Source organism: Chinchilla lanigera, unplaced genomic scaffold, assembly GCF_000276665.1.
Source record: "Chinchilla lanigera isolate Chin_1 unplaced genomic scaffold, ChiLan1.0 scaffold00024, whole genome shotgun sequence".
NCBI classification, from domain to species: domain Eukaryota; kingdom Metazoa; phylum Chordata; class Mammalia; order Rodentia; family Chinchillidae; genus Chinchilla; species Chinchilla lanigera.
The window spans coordinates 24615769-24635613 of record NW_004955425.1 but is presented as its reverse complement, the minus strand read 5'-3'; the positions used below and the strand labels follow the sequence as shown (position 1 = coordinate 24635613).

Here is a 19845-nt window from a genome sequence, read left to right as displayed (position 1 = left end):
TGTTGATCTTTATCATATGAGAAACTAAAACTATCATGCTTTTGAAAATATAAAAACCTACAAACATACTAGCCACCAGAGCAATGAAGTCATTATATATCATGTAGCTTGTGAAAAATGCCAGTATACATTTATGAGAACTGAGAGTGAAAGAGTCAAATAACATCTTTCTATCGTTATTAAAATTGTTTTGATCTCACAGATTGCTTGAATGGTCTTAGGGCTTTTCGGGGGACTCTCAAACCACACTTCGAGAACCACCATTGGTTTCAGTTTCCATATTTATGGGATTTTACTATCACTTACCCCATTTGACTGTTGTGAAGATTATTGAGTGATTGACTTGCTTAGCCCGTGGCTGGCCTAGGAGTAGATTAGCTACCATTGAGCGGTGAGTGTACAATGGCTTCAAAGCTGCGTAATCCAGATATGAGAAAAATGAATTCTCCCAGCAGTATCCAGCAGATTTGAGCATGTTCGGGGGAGTGGAGCCATCTGAGATCTTTGATGGTGATGAGGAATAAAGCAGAAGGACTGGAGGTGTGGGCAGTGTTGGGAAACAGAAACGTCTCTGGCAGTGCGTGGGGCTTGTGTGTGGTAGGAGCATGTGTAGGGTGGTTTTGAAATAGTGTACGGTGTTACTGGATACATGCTGTTTGTTGTGGACCATCAAAGAAGGAAAAAAAACTGAGGCTGTTTTGCCAGAATAACTCATTGATGTGTAGAACTTTTTGTATTTTATGTATTTGTGCAAGATTATTGTCACTCATGGTGGTGCATATCCTTGAATCTATCAGAACTACCTCGCTTATGAATGTTATTTGGTTTAAGCAGCCACTGCTAGAAATGCAATTTTTAATAAGCTGCAAGTCTTGTAGCTTAGCATAATGAGCAGGGTGTCTAAACAAGAATTTACGGGCTGGGGATGTAGAGCTCTTGCCTCTCATGAATAAGGCCCTGGGTTCAATCCTCAGTACCACAAAGAAGAGGAGGAAGAATTATTTTTAATGTTTGTTAGAGAAGATGCTGTTTGTGTGCTGCCTAGACCCTCTTGGATCTCCTTCATTGCCTCTGTGCTCTTCTTGCCTGGCTTCCTTTGCTCCCATGGGCCAGCACTTGTGCCTCTTCTTCTGGGGATGGCACTTGGGCTGCTGGAGGGGCTTTGTCTTTCGATGCACAGAGATGGGAGTACCTGCCCTCCACGGTCACTCCCAGGTGGCCCTTGGCCCACAGTGCATGATAGGGCGTACGAAAACCCAGCAGCTCAACCATGTGGAGAAACTGAGGCAGCCCTTACATCCCAGAGCTCCTCTGCAAGCTCAGCCTGAAGCACGTTCCTCTGGACTCTGCTTCTACTGCAGACCTGCTGCTCTTCTCCCTGCTCGTTTCTCAGCTCTTCTCCTTCAGGAATGATTTGCACCCCACTCCTTATGATAGCGCCTAACTCTATCCTGAAAACATGTGGACAGTTACAGTGTCAGACAACAAGAAGGGAAGGAAGGAGTAGGAGGAGAGTTTAATAGGGGGCATGAATGTGATCAGAATACATTGTACACATTGAACCTCCCCGCCAAAAATGTGGAACTAGGAAAGCACGGATGCTGGGGGAATGAATAAAGCATGTTATGTGCAGGTACAGGTCTGCAAAAATGAAACCCATTAATATTAGGGGCCCCTGCGGTGAGCCTCAATCTCCTGCCAGGTGTTATAGTGCATGGCCGAAAGAAAAAAAGAAAGAGCAAGAGACAAAAGGGCAGTACAGCCAGAGCCCAGGATGACCAGTTGCTCACGAGGAACAAAAGGCCACAAGGCAGCCAGAACCTTAGCATATATTGATTGAAGAAGGGATTTTTTTTTTTTTTTTGAAGAAAGGGTTTGAGGAGGGGATTGTTGGATAACTCAGAGGGTGGAGGTGGTCTTATGCTAAAAAGAATCTTGCCCTGCAACCATCTTTGGTTTTAGTATTCTTAGTCTTAGTCTCTGTGTGTGAGAGAGGATGGTCCAACCCTAAAGAAATAGTGAAAAATCTCAAAAGGGTGATACCAGTAAGCCCAAGCCTCTGTTTATCCCTTAGGGAAGTATGCAGCATTAGCCATTGTGAATTTGTGGTCCCCAAGATATTAATCTGTATGCCAATATGCAGTAATAAAAAAGTGGGGCAAAAGCAGGGTAAACAGCAAGTGATTTAATCCTCACAATACTATAAAGAGAGTTAGTGCCTTTATTTCTTAGAGAAGGAAACTTACTTGAATAAGTGAAAAGGGACATCATGTGTCCCTTGGAGTCATGGCAGTATCATGGCTTTGTCTACTTTCCTGCCCTCTTTCCCCGCTTAATAACATCTTATTCAACACTATTGTTGTATCTTGGGAGGTTCAGCCACCATCTTGGGATAGTTTATCGGAACAAACAAGCCCCATTTTGGAATAACTCCCCACGTAGAGCCACCGCTGATGAAAGACGTCACAACAATTTTATTTTGAATCTTAAAAGATCATTTAAATAAGAGGTTATAAGACAATTTTAGTATTGGGAGATTTTTAAAGATGTTACCAGGATAAGTAGAAAGAAGATTGTGGCATTTACTACAACCCCGGCCAGAGCATCGCTTGAGGTGGTTGAGGCTGAGATGCAAGCCTTGGAGTCCTGCCAGTCTGGGCTTGAGTCCCAGTTTTTCCTCTCACCAGCTTCGGGACCTGTGGCTGGATAATCCCTCTCAACTATACTTCTCTCCTGTGTAGTGGAGACTGTCACATCTATTTTGTGGGGTTGCATTCACACCAAACAAAAGAATAAAGCAGTGTACATCAAGTTCTTAGTGCCGGGCCTGGGGTGTAAACACTGAATCAGCCTGCTTTGTTTGGCTTTTCACTGAATTGGTGCCTAACATATATGATGTGGGATCACACTGTATTTATTCGAGAAACAAAACTTGATGATGTGCAAACACCAATGATGCTGTGAGCAGCTGGTGTGTGGGCCCCACCTCCAGAGCCACAGCTTTGGTTCAGGGCTGACCTTCCCACCCAGATACCTATGTGCTGTTTCCCAGACAACTTCTGGGATGAGCCAAACTTGTGGCAACTTCGCATTTGTCCAAGAGTGGTAATAGGTATAAAATATAACTCTATCTCCTGAATGGGCTGCTTCCTAGCCAAGCATCCTGAACATTTTCCAAGATCATTTTATTTTATTTTTGTATTTATTTATTTTGATACCAGGACTCAAACTCAGGACCTTGTGCTTGCCAGGCAGGCTCCAGGATCATTTTATAATGATGGTACAAATGTACTTTTTCCTGTAAGTCTGTATTATTTTAGGATTACTATAGACTCCATGCAGTTGCATGAATTCAGAGAGAGCCCATAGTCCTCAGCCAGTTCCCCCACTGGCACCATCTGCAAACATTTTAAGCAGGCTCTTTAGATAAGTATGCTTACTTACCCTGATTTATGAACAAAAGTGAAATAAATATCTTTACTTCAGTGAGATTCAGAATTATAAGACCCACTCTCTTCCCAAAAGGATCTAGAAGTTTAACCAGAGCTTCAGTTTTTGGGGATGAGGAACCTTGAGTCAAATAAAGAAATTCTATATGCACTTGCCTTGTTCTGTGCTGGAATTAAAACTAAGATTTTGAAGAAAAAATCTTAAATGTAAAAGCCTTTTTTATTTCTCATTGCTCAAGCAATCAAATTGCTTAGGAGTGAGAATGGTCGGCCTTATAGGCATAACCATGACACTGAAGACTCCTTGCCTTTTGCCTGTCACAGCGGTGGCTTCCACAGAAGAACCTTTGGGAAGGAAAGCTCCTCCGGGATGGTGGGGTCAGTGTCTGTGGCTGAGGATAAATGCAGACAAGCCAGACGCGATCAGTTTATTGGTCATGTATGGGAAGCCGCTGATGCCTTGTGTCTGATAGGAGCAACCATCTCATGGATAGGTAGCGGTGGGTTTTATTTCTTCTGTGAAATGTCTTAATTTTGCTGTCATCTTCTACAGCAAGACGTATCTCTACCTCCAACCGTGGTTACCATTGTTCCCCTGCCCCTTCTCTTTTTTTCTTGCCTCGTTCGTGAGCTTCCAAGGCCCCACCCTCAGCCTCTTTTCTCACCTCCTTTCCGTCTTTTCTTACTGTTCTCTTGGATGCTCCCATCTCTCCTGGCCTCCCTTTCCCTTTCCTTTAGTTCCCCAAAGAGAAAGAAAAGGGAGAAGAAACAGAAGCATCCTTATTAAAGCATTTTGTAAAAAACCTTGGAATCGCACTCTTTAATTTTGCATTGTCGTCTTCCTCAACACAGGCCTGTGCAGGGCCGTGCTTGTTTTGCTAGCTGAGCAGTTGTAGCAACAGCAGCCACAAACCTGTGCCCCAGGTACCCCAGCTACTCCAGCTGCTGACCACGCATCAGCAGGGAGCCAGGCAGGCCGCGTGCATGCACAGGGAGACCTAGAAACATGCCTTCTATGGCTTGGTCCATGGGGCAGTGAAAAGAAACCAAGAGATAGGTGGTAAAAAGACATGGAAGGGAATAACGCATACCCGCCCCTCCTCCCCCTGCTCTTGTTTTGCAGTTCTGTTTGGAACCCTGCATGGACCATGCTGTGAGTTGAGCCACCAAGCAGAGTCTGAGAACAAGTCGCACCTTCTCCGTGGTCATCAGCTGAGAGAAGATGGAAGAGTCTTACAAAGATAGGACTTCACTGATGAAGGGGGCCAAGGACATCGCCAGAGAGGTGAAGAAACAGACGGTGAAGAAGGTGAACCAAGCAGTGGACCGGGCCCAGGATGAATACACCCAGAGGTCCTACAGCCGGTTCCAAGATGAGGACGAGGATGATGACGATTACCCACCTGGAGAAACCTACAATGGGGAAGCCAACGAGGATGAGGGCTCCAGCGAGGCTACCGAGGGCCATGACGAGGAGGATGAGATCTATGAAGGGGAGTACCAGGGCATCCCCAGCATGAGCCAAGGGAAGGATGGCATCGTGTCTGCAGGGCAGCCCAAGGGGGATGAGTACAAGGACCGTCAGGAGCTGGAGTCCGAGAGGAGGGCCGATGAGGAAGAACTGGCCCAGCAGTATGAGCTGATCATCCAGGAGTGTGGCCACGGCCGGTTCCAGTGGGCCCTGTTCTTTGTGCTGGGGATGGCACTCATGGCCGATGGCGTGGAGGTGTTTGTGGTGGGCTTCGTGTTACCCAGTGCGGAGACGGACCTGTGCATACCCAATTCGGGATCTGGATGGCTCGGTGAGTACCTCCTCGCGGAGACTAACCATGAAATGGGTATTGTTGAGCACAGGGATCACTGAGTAGAATAAATTCTTGTCCTCTACAGAATTACATTTCTGAACAAAAATTTTATAATGAAAAATCTCAAAACATACATAAGTCAGAATAATTGTACTGTGAGCACCGGTTTATAGCCACCTTTGGGACTCTGTGGTTAACATTTGTTATTGTTTCTTCATTGTCTGTCATAGATCTGTCTATCCATCCAGCCAACTTATTTTGATGCATTTTGATGTTACAGTAGTGTATTTTAACTTATACTATTATAAGTCATGTACCACTTAATGACAGACAATATTCTGACACGTGCACTGTTCTATAATTTCATCTTTAGGCCAAGATCATAGAGTATACTTACACACACACACATGGCTAAGATATCATTAGGCAGTATAATCTTATGGGCCCACTGACACACATGTGGCCTGTCACTGACCAAGACGCCGGTATTGGCATGTTGGTAGGTAGCATGACTAACTTTGCATTGGTTTCTCCTTTACTAATGCCTAAAGGTAAGTCTTTACATGAAGTTTATTTGACACCTTTCTAAAAGCAGAGGTTAATTCTGCAGAACTCTGATGAATATTTCAAATATGTGTAATACTATGTCTTACATATTTTTAAGACTTTGCTAATTTTTATTTTTCTTATAATCTATGTGAATGTTTGCTTCCTGTTAGCTTTGTTTGTAGAATCTCCTCCAGGTGACTTTTGTAAAATGTCTTTTTCAAGGTTTGTACTTTTGAGCCCAGGATATAAAATTTCAGTTCTCCATATGATTTCAAATCTAGTTTAAGTTATATTAATATTTAAATGATATATGCTGAAAATAGTATGCCCTCTCTATGAAGTATCCAGGCAGCCGATTTGCTTTGTGTGAATGTTACCATCCCCGAGGTTCTCATCCTAACAAAGCTGTGGGTGTGCTCCAGGTCAGTCTGAGGGAACAGAAGAAAGCGGGGATATGTGGCACCATGCTGTGTCCCCCGGTCCCTCAAGTTCCAGCAGGTGCTTGGTACACTGATCCAGAGGGTTTCAAACCCTTTTCCACACTGCTCAAAGGACATGGTTCTGTGCTTGTAAAATCTTTAATGTGTTTCGGAGTCTGTAAAAACAAAGTAAAAATACTTAATATCTGTCTTTCTAGACTTCTTTAAACCAAAGTTTGAAAAACAAAAAGTATCCAATTCCTTGCATGCAGACACAGTAACTTTATTGAGTACTGCTGCCCTCACGGTTGCTGAGACATTTTCTGTGTGATTAAAATGAAAGGTCTTTTCCTAACTTTCAGACAGTAGAAGACAGCTGGTCATAAAGGGCAGAAAGATTTATATCATTTCCTCATCACAGTTTCTTCCGTTTCGCCCATTCCTACAGTTTGTTTCTCTGCGTTTAACTGATAGAAATGGAGCCAGGAGCGCAGACTCTGAAGTGTGAGGGGTGGGAGTCAGGGTGTGGCTCACATATTTTTGTTGGCCATTTGTGTGTCCACCCACCAAAACGCAGACCTCGCCACGCTGCAGAGAGACCTGGGCCATTCATCACAGTGATCAGTTAAGCAGATCTGTTTCATATCTAGCACTGTGCTTTCATTTTCCTTTGCTTAGCAAGTATATCGGTGTAAGCCTGGACATCTAAAATTGGTCACGATTCTGCTAACAGAAGGTATCAGTAGAGTGTTTCAAGAGAGGTTCTTAGAAGTGTATCCACACAGATGTTTAGTAGTTATAGGCTTCAATTTAGAATGTAACTCCCTTCATGTTCTGATCCTGGCTTTTATATCAGAAACGTTACAGCCACGTCAACACCAGCGCAACCCATGCCTCATCACCCTTCTGAGGAGCACAAGTGCCGTATTACATGGGCAACTCTTATCGGCCATCCACAGAGTCCAGGGACTAGGGGGGGCAGCACACTCGCAGGTGGGAGTTGGCAGTGTAGATAACACTGCAGAACAATAGGGGCCCAGATTTTTTCATGTGCCTGTAAATGTCACCTTCTTTAGTGAATTAAAGATGCGTCCCCAGGAGTATACAGTTTCACTCCATGTTGTGAGTCCCTGGCAGAAACATTTTAATGGTTTCACAACTGTGCCTCCAAGACTTGCATTTCAATTATTTTGCCATTGTAATTTCACTCATAATTGCATTCTAATGGGGTCTCTTTAGACAAGCATTTAAATTGTTTTGCCATTTTCATTTCATGGGATAATAGCTTTGTAATATAATTACCACACTACGTCACAGCAATGGGATCAAAATGCAAAGAAGAAAGATGTGTGACCCATGTCTGCTGGCATTTGTGGATATAGATTTGCAAAATAATTTTTCATTTGCTACTGAGCATTGTGCCATTTTCCTCCAGGAAGACCGGGAATAAAAATAACACCCAGTTTATGTTTTAATTATTTGGGAGATTGATCCTGTCATTGTGTTTGCTAGAAGGTTAACTTACAGATAGCCAAGGGCATTCCATGTGTTCGTGTGTCTGTGAGTGGCCTGTGCATATATACAGTAGTGTTAACTTGGATGGAAGAAGTCAGAGAATATATTTAATTACTTAATAAGCTCCTTTAAAATGATACATTTCCTATTGCCAGTCTATTAAGCACTTATGGTGTGCAAAGCATGGTGTTACCACAAGCAATAGTAGGACTGATAGGGATAAAAGAGACAAGGGCTCACTCTCCAAGGAAGTTACAGTCTAGAACTGAGAAACCAGAACAGGGAAGCAAATGTCAGCAGTCAGAAGCAAAGTGTAAGCAAAGAGACTCCCAGCAGGAAACTCTGTTAAGCGATAGGGCTCTGACTGAGGAAGGCAAGTATGGGTTTGGGAGCTGTTCCAGACATAGCATGGGTTGGCTCACTGATGAGTTTGGAAGGGAGAGGAGACAATCAGTTAATGAAAAAGCCACTCTTCAAATGAAGGGATTCAGAGTACAGCTTGAAACAGGCGGGAAGATGAGGCACGGCTGTAGAGATGCTCATTTTGGTGTTGTTGGAGAGGATGGAGGAGGGGTGTTGACAAGCTGCTCCCACTAGGGCTAAAAAGCACAGAGCTTAGAACCGTCTCGTTTCAGATGACAGTGCCAGTGAATGTAACCAGGCAAAGGGTGCTTCCTGCTGAACACTGCTTACGGGGCTGGCAGTAGAAGAAGGCGTCTCTTCTCTGGAGAGGAAGGAGCGGCCAGCAGAGTGGGGCAAGGACACCTCGAGAAGGAAGGGAAGGCGCTCGACCTCTTAGGTGCTGCAGTCTTGCAGCAAAGGCTCTGATGTCTGGCAGCTGGTTTATTGGCTGCTGCACACAGTGAGCAAGGCTGCGTGTTTTAAAGTCTGTGTTGAGTGACGTGGCACAGGGGCCTCCAGATTTGCAGCCATGGGTGGCAGGGCAGGGCTCCCAGCGAGCTGCTGAGTCTGCCCTGGAGGATCATGATGGATGTGGCCCCACTCCAGGGATTGTGGAGGGGCAACTGGGTTCAAAGTCAGAAAGGACACGTGATCTTTTCAGGATCAGCCCCACCCTGGCTCCAGTTCGTGAGGGCAGAACAGGCAGTTTGCTTGTCATTTAAATTTGCCTCCGTTCTCCCCTTATTTTTTACCAGAAATAAGAGAAACAGATTAGGTTGGGAGGATTGAAGATGAACGTGTGTATACCTCTTAGCACGGGGTGCGCACTAATAAATTATAGCCACTAGACAATCCCTAGAAGAGTGACGTCGGCTGGGAGGCTAATGCAATAGCCTGGACCAAAAAAAAATGAATGGAATCCTGAACTCAAGTAGTTAAAGTATTCGAGGGAGGCATTGAAATTGGGAGAGAAATGGAAATTGTGCTACATGGAAGGAAGGCTGATGCGTAGGTAGGGGGGGATGAATGCAAGGAGGTTGACACTGGTAACTAAGGTTGAAAGCAGAGGAGGCCGAGCGGATGGGGAGGCTGCTGAGTCTGTCAGAGAGGCATTAGTTTCACAGGCAGGAGAGAGGTCAGGGCCAGGACACTGTGATTCTGAAGGGGAGGTTAAACTAGATAAAGAGCACAGCTACACAGGAGGCGGAGAATGGCCAACTGAACACTTCAGCAAGGGGCTGAGAGGTTTTTTACCCTGAAATAAATTCCCCAGCATACAACATTTAAAAAAGGTGTTATAAGCCAGGCACACCTGTAATCTCAGCACCGCAGGAGACTGAGACATGAAGAGCTCAGATTCAAATCCAGTCGGGACAACTTAGACCCCGCCTCAACATTAAAAAAATAAAAATAAAAATAAAAATGCCGAGATGTAACTCAGTGTGAAGGCCCTAGTGCAATCCCAAGTACCGAAAACCATTATAGTACTTTTGAAAGCACCCCCTTTTGCCTCTTCTGAACCAGTGGACACTTTCAACACTCGCTCCTGGTCTTATCTGGACATACCCTTGGGTGGCGCCCTCTTTGGAGATAGAGGAAGAGTGGACGGCGGGGAGGGGTCCCCTCAGCATCCTTCCTGCTGCCTCCTGGGGCAGACTCAGAGTCATGACAGTGCAGGTTAGGGGAATAAAGGATCCCAGGCTCACAACAGTCACAACACCTCGTAACCTGGGTGACTGCAGCTGCCACGCTGCTGCGACAAACTCGGCGTTTGGCAGAGCAGTACTTGCGAACAGCCATGCTGTTTGGGCTTGAGTGTGCTAAGCACCTGCTTTACTTTCTTTTGCTCTTTCTTTCTTTCTTTCTTTCTTTCTTTCTTTCTTTCTTTCTTTCTTTCTTTCTTTCTTTCCTCTATCTCCAAAAAATGTAAAGAACCTCACTTCCCTCAGAATCAGATACAGGAAACATTAAATTTTAAAATGGGACTTCATTTGTGTAACTTTTTGTTAATTGAGGTGTTAGTTTTGGTAACTAAAGCTTCCGTCTTCAAGGTCAGAGGCCTTCTTGTTCCAACTTATTTTTTAAATGAAAATCAAAGCATCTTGTGTACTATATATAAATTATTACATATAATTTAAACCCATCCTAGTGATTTGGGGTATCTATTTTTACTCTCTGTATAATACATTAATTTTTACCTATATTTATTTTCCCTATGTACTTGCTGCTGCCCTTTTAGCTGCCTGTAATTCATCCCTGATATTTCTGTGCTGTGGATTAGGAAGCTGGATAACTAAGCTCTTTAAGAATTATATGTCGACATTGGATTGATACTACCTAAGTGACTAAACATGTAATCTTATTGATTGGTTATAGTTCTGTCCCACTTTAAGCCTGCCTCACCATGTGGCTTTGCTCAATAAAACACCTGTAAGAAGCAGGGTTGGTGGGCAACCCACTTTCCTGGCCCACTTTTGTCTCTCTCAGAAAGAAACTTTCTTTCCCAATAAATTCTTCCTTCCCTTAAAAAAAAAAAAAAAAAGAATTATATGTCAAAAATGAGCAAATGGCTGCAGAGTAATTGCTTGGCTTTACAAGTGGAGCTTCATGCCAGATATTTGGGATGTCCAGGAATCAAGTTCAAGCATCTAGCAGAGTGGGCTAAGGACAATGGAACGTATCATGGTTCTCTGATTGTGAATAGCTCTATATCAAGAAGTGCACAGTAGAGCACCATACAGAAAAGTCAAGTTACCAGCTTAAATTATTTTTATGGGTCAGAGCAGGGTAGAGGGCCCCGCTGTGGGTGAGTGACTGGAGAGGAACGTATTTGTCAGTGAAGCCATAACAGTTGATGAGCTGTAGGAGCAGTGGCGGACTGTGAGGTTTGAGCCCAAGTGACCTTCATTAGAGACTGGAGTTCTGGGGTGCGGGGAGAGAGGGGCTGTGTGTAGGACAAACGATGAGGGCTGTTGTAAGTGCAAGAACTGAACATGTCTGACTCACAAGCTGCCCTTAACACATAGCAGAGTCCAGGCAAGAAGTAGTGCTCAGTAAGCTTTTGTTGCTTTTGAGATGCCAATCAGGCTGCTCAGGAGAAACCGCCCCAGAAGACTTTTGGAAGTGGGCCCTGGGCTAGAGATGGATGTTTGCGAGATCTGGGCATAGAGGCACAGCAGAGCCTGCCAGAGTGGGAGCACATTGAAGGGGAGGAGCAGAGGAAGATGGGGGACAGGAGATAGATCTTTAGTGGGTGCGTTAGTGGGTGGTGGGGAAGTCCTCAACAGAATGAGTGAAGGGAGGAAGAGTCCCACCTGTCTGAAGGTCAAGAGCAGAGGTATTAGAAGAAGGAGGAGGTGCTCTTAGCTGGTGAGTGCTTACAGGGCATGACTGAAAGAAGGTTCTAGCAGGGGCAGCAGGAAAGCTGTTCCAGAACAGCGGAAGACATACGTTAGATGAATGGCTAAATTTAGTTTGAATGTATATTTTTAAGGAGAAGGAAATAAATCTGTGTTTAAAAACTGCTTATAAGGTACTTTGATAGTATTATTCACTTTAAATAAAGCTTTTGATCATATAATTATACCATAAACTGAAGCAGCTGAAAAAATATTAGTTATCTTCTACAAGAAGATATTAGTTATCTTCTACAAAGGAAAATTACCATATTTGCAGACGTTATCTAGTGCTTCTGTGTCATAATGTGCCAATAATCACAGCTGGGATATACACAGGAGATAAATTGGCAGTGCAAGAGAAGACAGGGTCTGCTTGCTGCTCCTATCTCATTTTATTTATTCTTTCAAATTGAAAAATTGGATCAGTTTAACAGTGAAATGCAATGAACTTTGCTGAAATGTTAAGGTTGAGGGAGTCAAATAGTAATTATGAAGAGGTACAATTTATGTGGAGGGGGCGGGAACTACCAGTTGATTACCTACTCCATCAGATGGAGCTGACTCAGGTCAGAGGATCCTCCAATCTCCATTTGGATTTCGACTGTTCTTGTTTTTCTACCCCGTACAAGGAGGAAAATAATGCAACTGAGCAAAAATTAATGGAATTGAGGCTTAAAAATTATCAAGAATTAATGACTCAAAGAGCTAGTTCTAAGAAATAATAAAATAGACAACCTTTGACCAGTCTTATCAAAGAAAGAAAAGATCCAAATCAGTGAAATTAGAAATGAAAAAGGTGCAATCACAAAGGATACCACTGAAATCCAGAAGATTCATATATACCAACTACTTTGAAAACCTGTACTCAAAAAAATTGGAGAATCAAGAAGAAATGGATAGATTCCTAGATACATATGAATTACCAAAACTGAATTAAGACAATATAAAACCTAGAACAATCCAATAACAGGCAATGACATTGAGGCAGTAGTAAAAAAAAAAAACAAAAAAAAAACTGTCAACTAAGTGAAGCCCAGAACCTCATAGATTCACCAGAGCATTCTACAAGAGTTTCAAGAAAGATCTAATACAAGTACTCCTCAAATTCTTCAATTAAATTAAAAGGGAATTAAATTAAAATGGAGTATTTTCTAATCTATTCCTGAAAGTTAGCATTACCTTCATTCCAAAATCAGACAAGGACTCAACTAAAGAAGAAAACTACAGATCAGTCCCTTTAATGAACACAGATGCAAAAATCCTCAACAAGAAACTGGCAGAAAGACTGCAGCAAATCATTAAAACATCGTCTGTCAGGACCAAGTAGGAGTCATCGCAGAGATGCAAGTGTGGTTTAACCTATGCAAATCAATAAATGTAATACATCACATAAAAAGAATCAAGGATAAAAATCACATAATCATCTGAATAGATGCAAAAAAAAACCCTTGACAAAATTCAACAACTGTTCATAAGAAAACGAAAACTGAAAAAAATTAAAAGACTATATCTCAATCTGATAAAAGCCATTTATGGCTGACATGTAGCTAACATTATATTAAATGGGGAAAAGTTAAAAACTTTGCTTCTAAAATCAGGAATAAGACAGGGATGCTCACTATCACCACTCTTGGTCAATTTAGTACTCAGAATTTTAACCAGAGCAATCAGACATGTGAATGAAATAAAAGGGATACATATAGGAAAGAAAGAACTCAAATTATCCTCATTCACAGATGACATGGTCACTTACATAGAAGATCCAAAACTTCCATCAGAAAACTCCTAGAACTAAGAAATAAATTTACAAAGGTAGCAGGATACAAAATCAACACATATACAAAATCAGTAGCATTCCTGTACACTAATAAAGAACCCATAGAGAAATTAGGAAAACAATACCATTTACAATAGCTTCTAGAAAAATTGAATACTTAGGAATTAGCCTAACAAAGGAAGTGAATGACCTCCCTAATGAAATCTATAGTACTCTGAAAAAGGAGATTGAAGTGGACATCACAAAATAGGTTCCTGGTAGATAAAGTCAATATTGTTAAAATAGCCATACTGCCAAAACTGATACATAGATTTAATGCAGTTCCAATCAAAATACCAATAGCATTCCTCACTGAACTAGAAAAAGGAGTCCTAAATTCCTGTGGAACCAGAATAGACCCAGAATAACAAAATTAATTCTGGGCAACAATAGCAAAGTAAGAGCCATCACAATCTTTTATTGCAGCTTAAATTATCATTCTGATAAAAACAGCAAAAAAAAAATTGGCACAAACACAGATATTATGAATCCGTGGAGTAGAATAGAAAATATGGAAACAACCCCGGGCATGTTGAGCTATCTGATCTTTGACAAAGATGTCAAAAACTTACATTGGCTGAAAGCCTCTTCAACAAATGATGCTGGGAAAACTGACTCTCCATATGCAGAATATTGACTCTAGACCTATATCTCTCACTATGTACTAAAATAAAATAGATCAAGGATCTAAATATTAAAACAAAAACAATATGCTGGAAAGTAAAATAGGTAAAACTCTTGAAGACATAGACAAGGACTTTCTGAACAGAACTCCAACTGCAGAAGAAATAGCATCAAGAATCAATAAGTGGAATTATATCAAGTTTAAAAGCTTCATCACAGCAAAGGAAACAGTCAACAAAGTGAAGAGACAAAGGGAAAAAATTTTGCCAGCTGTTTCTCAGAAAGAAGACTAGTATATAGAAAGTACAAAGAACTAAAAAAAAATTACACTCCTCCCCAAAGTGAAAGATCCAATCAAAAAATGGGTCACTGAAATGAAGAGACATTTCTCAGAAGTACAAATGGCCAATAAGTACATGAAACAGTGTTCAACATTGCTGGCCATTAGAGAAACACAAATTAAAACAACACTGACTCCATCTTACCCCAGAAAGAGTGCCCATCATCAAGCCATCAAATAGTAACAAATGCTGGCAAAGCTGCAGGGAAAGAAGGAACCTTTTACATTGTTGGTGGGAATGTAAACTAGTACAACCACCATGGAAATCAGTATCGTGATTTCTCTGAAAAAGCAAAAGTAGAAATTTTCTTTGACCCAGCTATTCCCCTTCTAAGGGTCTTCCTAAAAAAATTAAAGACATCATACTACCCGTGTTTATAGCAGCACAACTCATAATAGCTAAAGCTTGGAAGTGGCCTATATGCCTGTCAATAAATGAATGGATAAGGAAAATGTGGTATTTATACACAATGGAGAACCACTCTGCCATAAGGAAGGATAAATTTGAGTCATTTGTAGGAAAATGGATGTGCCTTGAGACCATAATGTTAAGTGAAATAAATCAGACACAGAAGTTTAAATATATATTGTAGTTTCCCTATATAAGAAACCCCCAAAGTATAAACAATTTAAAGATCAAAATAAAAGATAGGTAATAGGAAGCAGAGGGAGATCTTTTTCAGTGGGAAGATGACCAAGAGACTGAGGGAGTGAAGAGGAAGGAAGAAGTATAAAGAACTAATATGTGTTAGGTACATATACCAACTCCCCACAATGAATGTAATCGTTCTGTTCTGTAAACAGTAATAATAAAAATAAAAAAGCAATGAGGTTGGATCCTTACCTCACACCATAGGTTAATTCAGAATGTGTCAAAGATGTATTTATATATAAGAGGTGAAAGTATCAGGCTATTGCAGGCTGATCAGGCCCGCAATCTCCCAAATGAATGTACAGTGAAGTCTAAATAAAAAGAGGCAAATGGAATGATTTCAGGGCTCCAGGAGGATCAAAGCCCTCTCACAGAATTCAAGATTCTCTCAGGGCTAAGACCAAGATGTTCTCTGGGTGGCTGGTATTTATTTAGTTATCAGAAAAAGGGAGGGGAGTACTTAAGGGTGGAGCCACTCAAGGCTTCTCCAAGTAAGGTATTATCGTAAGGATTAAGTTAATCCACCCGGGAGTAAGATGCCTGAGGCTATAGGCTTTATGTAGTTGACTGAGGATGCAGGTGTCATTGGCTGTGGTCTTGTCTTATCCTTTGAGGCTTTCTGGCTTCATCTGCCGTTACAGGCCTTAGTAGGGATCAGTGACTCACAGAGGTTCACTTACTCTGAGTCTGCTGCCCATTTCCAGACAAGGAGCCTAGGCCTTGAACAGATTCATTAGTGAACGTGAAAAGCCAGTTAATTTAAATCCTGCTTAAGGCTGTTTCATAGTGGTCTCCATCAGAAAGTATAGAACTAGAACTTTTAGAAGAAAGTAAAACCTTTATGACTTTCAGCTTAGGAAAGTATCCTTTGAACAACACCAAAATACAAGCAACAAAAGAAAAATAAATAAATGGACTGTATAAAACTTAAGGTCCAAATCCACCCCTATGGACTGCAGAGGGAACCTGCCTACACTGATCTCACATGGAACTAGCTCCCACAGACTGCAGACAGAAGCTCTCCCCATGGCTTTCACCCCTGGCTAACTCTGTGCTCTTGGATTCTGCTCCCTGACTGGCCATCCACCAACTCCAATCCTTCTCTGTGTTTTGTTTCTCCTTGGCATGGGGCAACAGATGTACTGACCAACTGACTGACCTGATCATGAGCAAGGCATGAGCAAGGACATGCCTCAGCTTGGATGGTTGCCACAGACTGTATGAACAGAGGGCCCTCTGGATAGGTGGGGGCACCTCACAAACCCACAGGCCATAAAGCTAAGCAGAGAAAATTGTTACTTTGCTGCATTCCAAGACTGGATCCTGGAAAGAAACTACTTATCCAAAAAGACAAGAGGAATTGGGGGGGTGCTGTCTTTTTTCTTTTTCTTTTATTGGTGTTGGGGGGGTCTTTTTATCTTTTCCTCTTTCAATTATTTTTCTTTAATTTGCTCTGTATTTTTTCTTCTTTTTTGTTATTTTCTGTTACTTTTATTTAATGCTATTAATTTACTTTTATTCCTAAGTGGGATCCTTTAGCTCACTTTTCTCTCTTCATCTTCCATTGATTAATTTTTGAAATTCTTTTTCATTCTCCTATTTCCTACTTTCTTTATCTTTACTAATATAAACATTAAACTTTATGAATCTTTAGACAGTTAACTCTATGCTACAGAGTACTGTTTTTTTTGTTCATGGGGTTATTGTTGCATTTTGTAGATATTTACTGTATATCAATATTTAGTTTGTCTTAGTGTTTATACTGTAATTATAGATCCTTTCTTGTGGTTGTGTGGTATGTTACTGGTTCTTAAGGTATGTCAATTATCCAATTTGTCTTTGACACTCATACTGTTGCAGATTTTGCTGCAACTGCCAAGGAGGCATAGTCATTGCTATAATCAGTTTCTATGTATGCCATTATTTGGATTGACTTTGTGTCATTATAATGTGACCCATTCCCAGAGAACTGGGTGCTGAGCCAACTGTACTGCAGCCTCCCCTCCCAAATAAATGGAGGTGGTTGGATCTTGGGACAGAGGCGAAAGTTAATGGCCACACCCAGAGTGCAAAACTGAGAAGCAGACACTACCTATGAGATCTCCATAAAGCAACAAAGCCTTCCACTTTAATCAACCAGCAAACCTCAGCCGAAAACAGAACAAACAAAACAATAATTTATGAAAAAACAAGCAAAGAAAATGCTTCCAAAAACTCCCAACTTCACCAAAGCTGTGATCCATGAGGCATCGAGAGCAGAGGAAAACAAAAGTCACACAGTTGAATTATTCAAAAAAATAACAGAGGAAATTAACAAAACAGGTTAGTAACGTTCTTGGAAAATTCAAGAAGATATACCTAAATAGATAATGGACTTAAAACATCAGCAGGTTTACAGAAGACACTATTAAAAAGGTAACTGAGCTAAACAAAATGATACAAAACATGAGTGATCAGTTTAGCAAAGAATTAGAGTCTATGAAGAGGTACCAAACAAAAATTTAGGAGATTAAAAGTTGTACAAAAGTACAGGCAACAGAAGTGACCAGTGTGAGAACAGAGTGTCAGAACTAGAAGACAGGGCTGCTACTGGAGACCAATTACTCAGAAATCCCTCAAAATTAAAAAACTATTGTGCTTCAAAGTATACCATGAAGAAAGTGGGAAGAGGGTCCACAGAATGGGAGAAAATATTCGTAATGCATATGTGTGATGATGGACTTTTCAGAATATAAAAAGACATTTTACATAGTAATAATAAGAAGACATCAAAAATGAGCAAGAGAGTTTAACAGACATTTCTTCAAAGATTTCCAAATGGTTAGTAAGCACACAAACATCATTAGTCATCAAAAAATGCAAATCAAAATGAAGTATCATTTCATGTCTGTTAAGATGGCTAGATCAAAAGTCAGGAAATAATGAGTACATCAAGGATTTGGAAAAATCAAACCCCTCACACTGCTGCTGGGAATGTTAAATGTTCCAGCCACTTTGGGAAGAATCTGCCAGATTGTCACACAATTAGTCATAGAGTTATCAGATGACCCAGTAATTCCACTTCTGGGTACATACCCAAGGGAAATGAAAGCAATAGTCCATACAAAACCTATATGAGTGTTTTTAGCAGCACCATTCATAACAGCCAAAAAGGTGCAAACAATTTAAATGTCCATACACTGGCAAATAGAAAAACAAAATCTGTATGTGCATTTATTGGTAATATAACATGGCCATGAAAAGGAATGTGTACAAACACATGTTCATGCCTGATGAACTGAGACAAGATTATGCTAAAGGAAAGGAGCCAGTCACAGAAGACCACATGTTATATCATTCATTTATGTGAAATTTCCACAACAGGTAGTCCTGTAAAGTATTAGGAGGTTATACATTATAATAGATTAATTGCTGCTCCTGACTGAGCCGGATAGGAAGATGGAGTGGGGTGGGGGGTCCTGACAAGTAATATGTAGAATGTTCTTTTTTTGAAATGACAAAAATATTCCAGAATAGATGGTGGTGGTAATTGTATGTACCTGAATATACTACAACCCACTAAATTTTATGCTTTTAAATGGGTGAATTCAATAGTGTGTCAGTTCTATCTCATAGAACTTTTTTAAAAAAGGAGGCATATAGGATTGCTGGGAAATTCACTGGCTTGCTTTGTAAAGTTAGGTCAAGTGTACCTATACATATTCCTTCGTGCAGTGCCATTTTAATAACTATAGAATCCAGGTCAAAAGCAACAAAGCACTGGGATCTTATCACCTAGTTCTCCAATTTGAAATTCAACCTGTTACTGAGTTCTGTCAGCTGTAGCCTACATTTCCATGTCACTAATCATTCCGCTTGGGTTATTTATAGTTTTTAGATTGATGCTTTTGGGTAAGTTTGGCTTAGAAAAGAAAAGAAAGCTATTTTCAGCTAATAAGCTCTGTGAGCCAGTAGGTTAATAAGATTACTGCAACACCAAAGATACAAAAAAAAAAAAAAACAACCTCATTGACATGGTCATGAGAGGGGATACTGTCAGACAGCAATATTCCAAAGGTTGAAGCCATGTTAATTCTTTAGCTATAGTACCCTGGCCCCAAAATATTCAGTAAATGCCTCCAAGGAAAGGAATGCATATTTTATTACTGCCCTGATTTGTATTTAGTGATGCTAGAAGTATTGTCATTTACTCTAATGACTTAGCAGTTGCCACTTAGCACCCACAGTGCACCAAATGCAGTGTAGAACACGTAAGAGCCTTGGGCCAGGAACTGGGTTGGCTGTTGAGTGAGAGGAGTATCCCAAATGCTTCTCAGCAGTCTCATCAGGTCCAGTCTCTCTGATGCTGAAGTCCTGTGGAAGAGGAATTATCTCAACGAGTGTTAAGCAGAAGAAAGTTGGTAGAAGTCCTGCATGCATTTCATATGGCATCCTATCAGATAATTGGAGAGCAGTGACATTCGTGCGGAGCGAGCTGACTTACAGGACCGAGCCGTGGGATGTTTTATGGGCCGTGAACCTGACTTGCTTGATCTTGTCTTTGCACTATGAGTTCCTTTGCCCCATTTACCTCTTTATCAGTGTGTTGTCAAGAGCAGCGTGACCTAAACTCCATCCTATGAGGTATCTGTTACATTTCTTTACTATGGAATTTTCAGAGCCTTTTCTACACTAAATTGAAATGGTAAAGTGATCAAATTGTGAAAACTTGTGATTCGTGGAACACATATTAATGCTTCCCTAAATTAGAATCCAAGGAATCCTGAGGTCTGCCAGACCCTCTCAGCTTTGAACACCTCTAAGCCAGTGTCACAATTCCCTGCCCCTGGGGAATGTTCCTTGGTTGCTGTGTTTTATTTATTCTTTGGTTACCAGT

The 19845-nt window shown here is 41.3% G+C and overlaps 1 protein-coding gene across 2 annotated transcripts in view; it reads left to right on the top strand.

The window, feature by feature from the left end:
- Sv2c (synaptic vesicle glycoprotein 2C) overlaps nucleotides 1-19845 on the top strand; it is a 193252-nt gene that overhangs the window by 46942 nt on the left and 126465 nt on the right. Inside the window, exon 2 of one of the 2 annotated variants that reach the window (XM_005386041.2) lies at nucleotides 4573-5251. In XM_005386041.2, coding sequence (XP_005386098.1) covers nucleotides 4672-5251 — 580 coding nt within the window. In that variant the 5' untranslated portion in view covers nucleotides 4573-4671. Of the gene's footprint in view, nucleotides 1-4572; nucleotides 5252-19845 lie in introns of those variants that run through there. The other variant, XM_013514921.1, reaches the window with a different exon arrangement.